Source organism: Aplysia californica, unplaced genomic scaffold (assembly GCF_000002075.1).
Source record: "Aplysia californica isolate F4 #8 unplaced genomic scaffold, AplCal3.0 scaffold00899, whole genome shotgun sequence".
Classification (NCBI taxonomy): domain Eukaryota; kingdom Metazoa; phylum Mollusca; class Gastropoda; order Aplysiida; family Aplysiidae; genus Aplysia; species Aplysia californica.
The window spans coordinates 15,878-17,173 of record NW_004798169.1 but is presented as its reverse complement, the minus strand read 5'-3'; the positions used below and the strand labels follow the sequence as shown (position 1 = coordinate 17,173).

The following is a 1,296-nucleotide window of genomic DNA, read 5'->3' as shown; positions in this document are numbered from 1 at the left end:
AACCCCCCAACTTTTTCTCTTTAGCTCTGCCTCCTTTGCTGACAGTACTGACAGGTGCGCTGATACATAATTATCCTGTATCTTCAACTTCGTCGCGCCCAGAAACCACGCCCTATATCTGTAGCTCCGCCTCCTTTATTGACAAATTCACCGCTACACCTCCTGTATACGTATCTTCGAGTTAGTCCCGCCAACAAGCGCCGCCTTCTTTCTGTATCTCCACCTCCTTCCTTGATAAGTCCACCTTTACATGTTTATGTATATTTGAGTTAGTCCCACCCAGAAACTCCACCCTTCTTCTGTAGCTCCGCCTCTTTTACTGACAAGTTCATCGCTACACCTTCTGTATATAGCTTCAAGTTCATACCGCCCCGCCTCCTTCCCTGACAAGTCCACCATCACACGTCCTGTAACTTCAAATTACTCCCGCCCGTCAACTCCACCCCTTTCTTTTTGTAACTCCGCCTCCTTTCTCGTAAGTCCACCACACTACTACACATCCCGCATCTTTCTTCTATTTAGTCCTTCCCAGAAGCCCCGCCCTCTTTCTTTAGCTCCGCGTTTTTGACCGACATGGAGAGCAAATCCAAAGAGGCGTAATCCACCTGGTCATGCTTGCTCTCTTCCTGTGCTACGCCCCGCGACATTTCTGGTTTGCTGGTCATTGGATTGATGTCCACGGTGACGTAGATCAGGCCGTCCTTCGACACCGAGCGACCTTTGTTGGGGTCAGAGTTCACGGCCGGTATGCTTTGACTTCCTCGTTTGTTCGTCACTTGAGAGCTCTGGAGAAAAGGAGGGAATTTCTTTTGTTTTAGTAAGGTTTTACGGTGCTCGCAACACAATATGGTCATATTATGAGTGCCGAAGATTAGAAGCATTACAAGAGAGTAACAAAAACAAAATAGAAGATGGGGAGATAAGGATGATAGATGTTTGATAGGAAAGAAGGAGCAAGCCACATTAGAGCACCCACCAACCACAGACGAGGAATTTCTTTAGATACAGGGTATGGTATTATTATCTTGTGACATTTCACTAAATGGTCGCTTTTAAGGACAAGCGGGTTTACCCAGATTTCGGGGGTTTCCAGATATCTTGACCTACCCCAAAAGTGGGCGTTGACCTACCTATAGGAGAAGTTTGGTTTAATTGGTGTGTATAATTGTTTGGTTATAGAGAAAACTCTCCTTGTCTTTTTAATAAACTGAACAAAGGGAAAAAACTTTACCTTCGATTTTCTCAAAACAGCGTTTTTGGGATAGCCCCTTGAGCTTAAAAGCGACCATATATATA

The 1,296-nt window shown here is 45.2% G+C and overlaps 1 protein-coding gene across 1 annotated transcript in view; it reads right to left on the bottom strand.

The window, feature by feature from the left end:
* Nucleotides 1-19: 19 nt before the first annotated feature.
* Nucleotides 20-1,296, bottom strand: part of LOC106013442 — a gene marked incomplete at its 5' end in the record, with an annotated part of 11,054 nt that continues 9,777 nt past the window's right edge. The window contains 1 exon segment of the mRNA XM_013089220.2: nt 20-785. Within this exon segment, the coding sequence (XP_012944674.1) occupies nt 519-785 (267 nt within the window).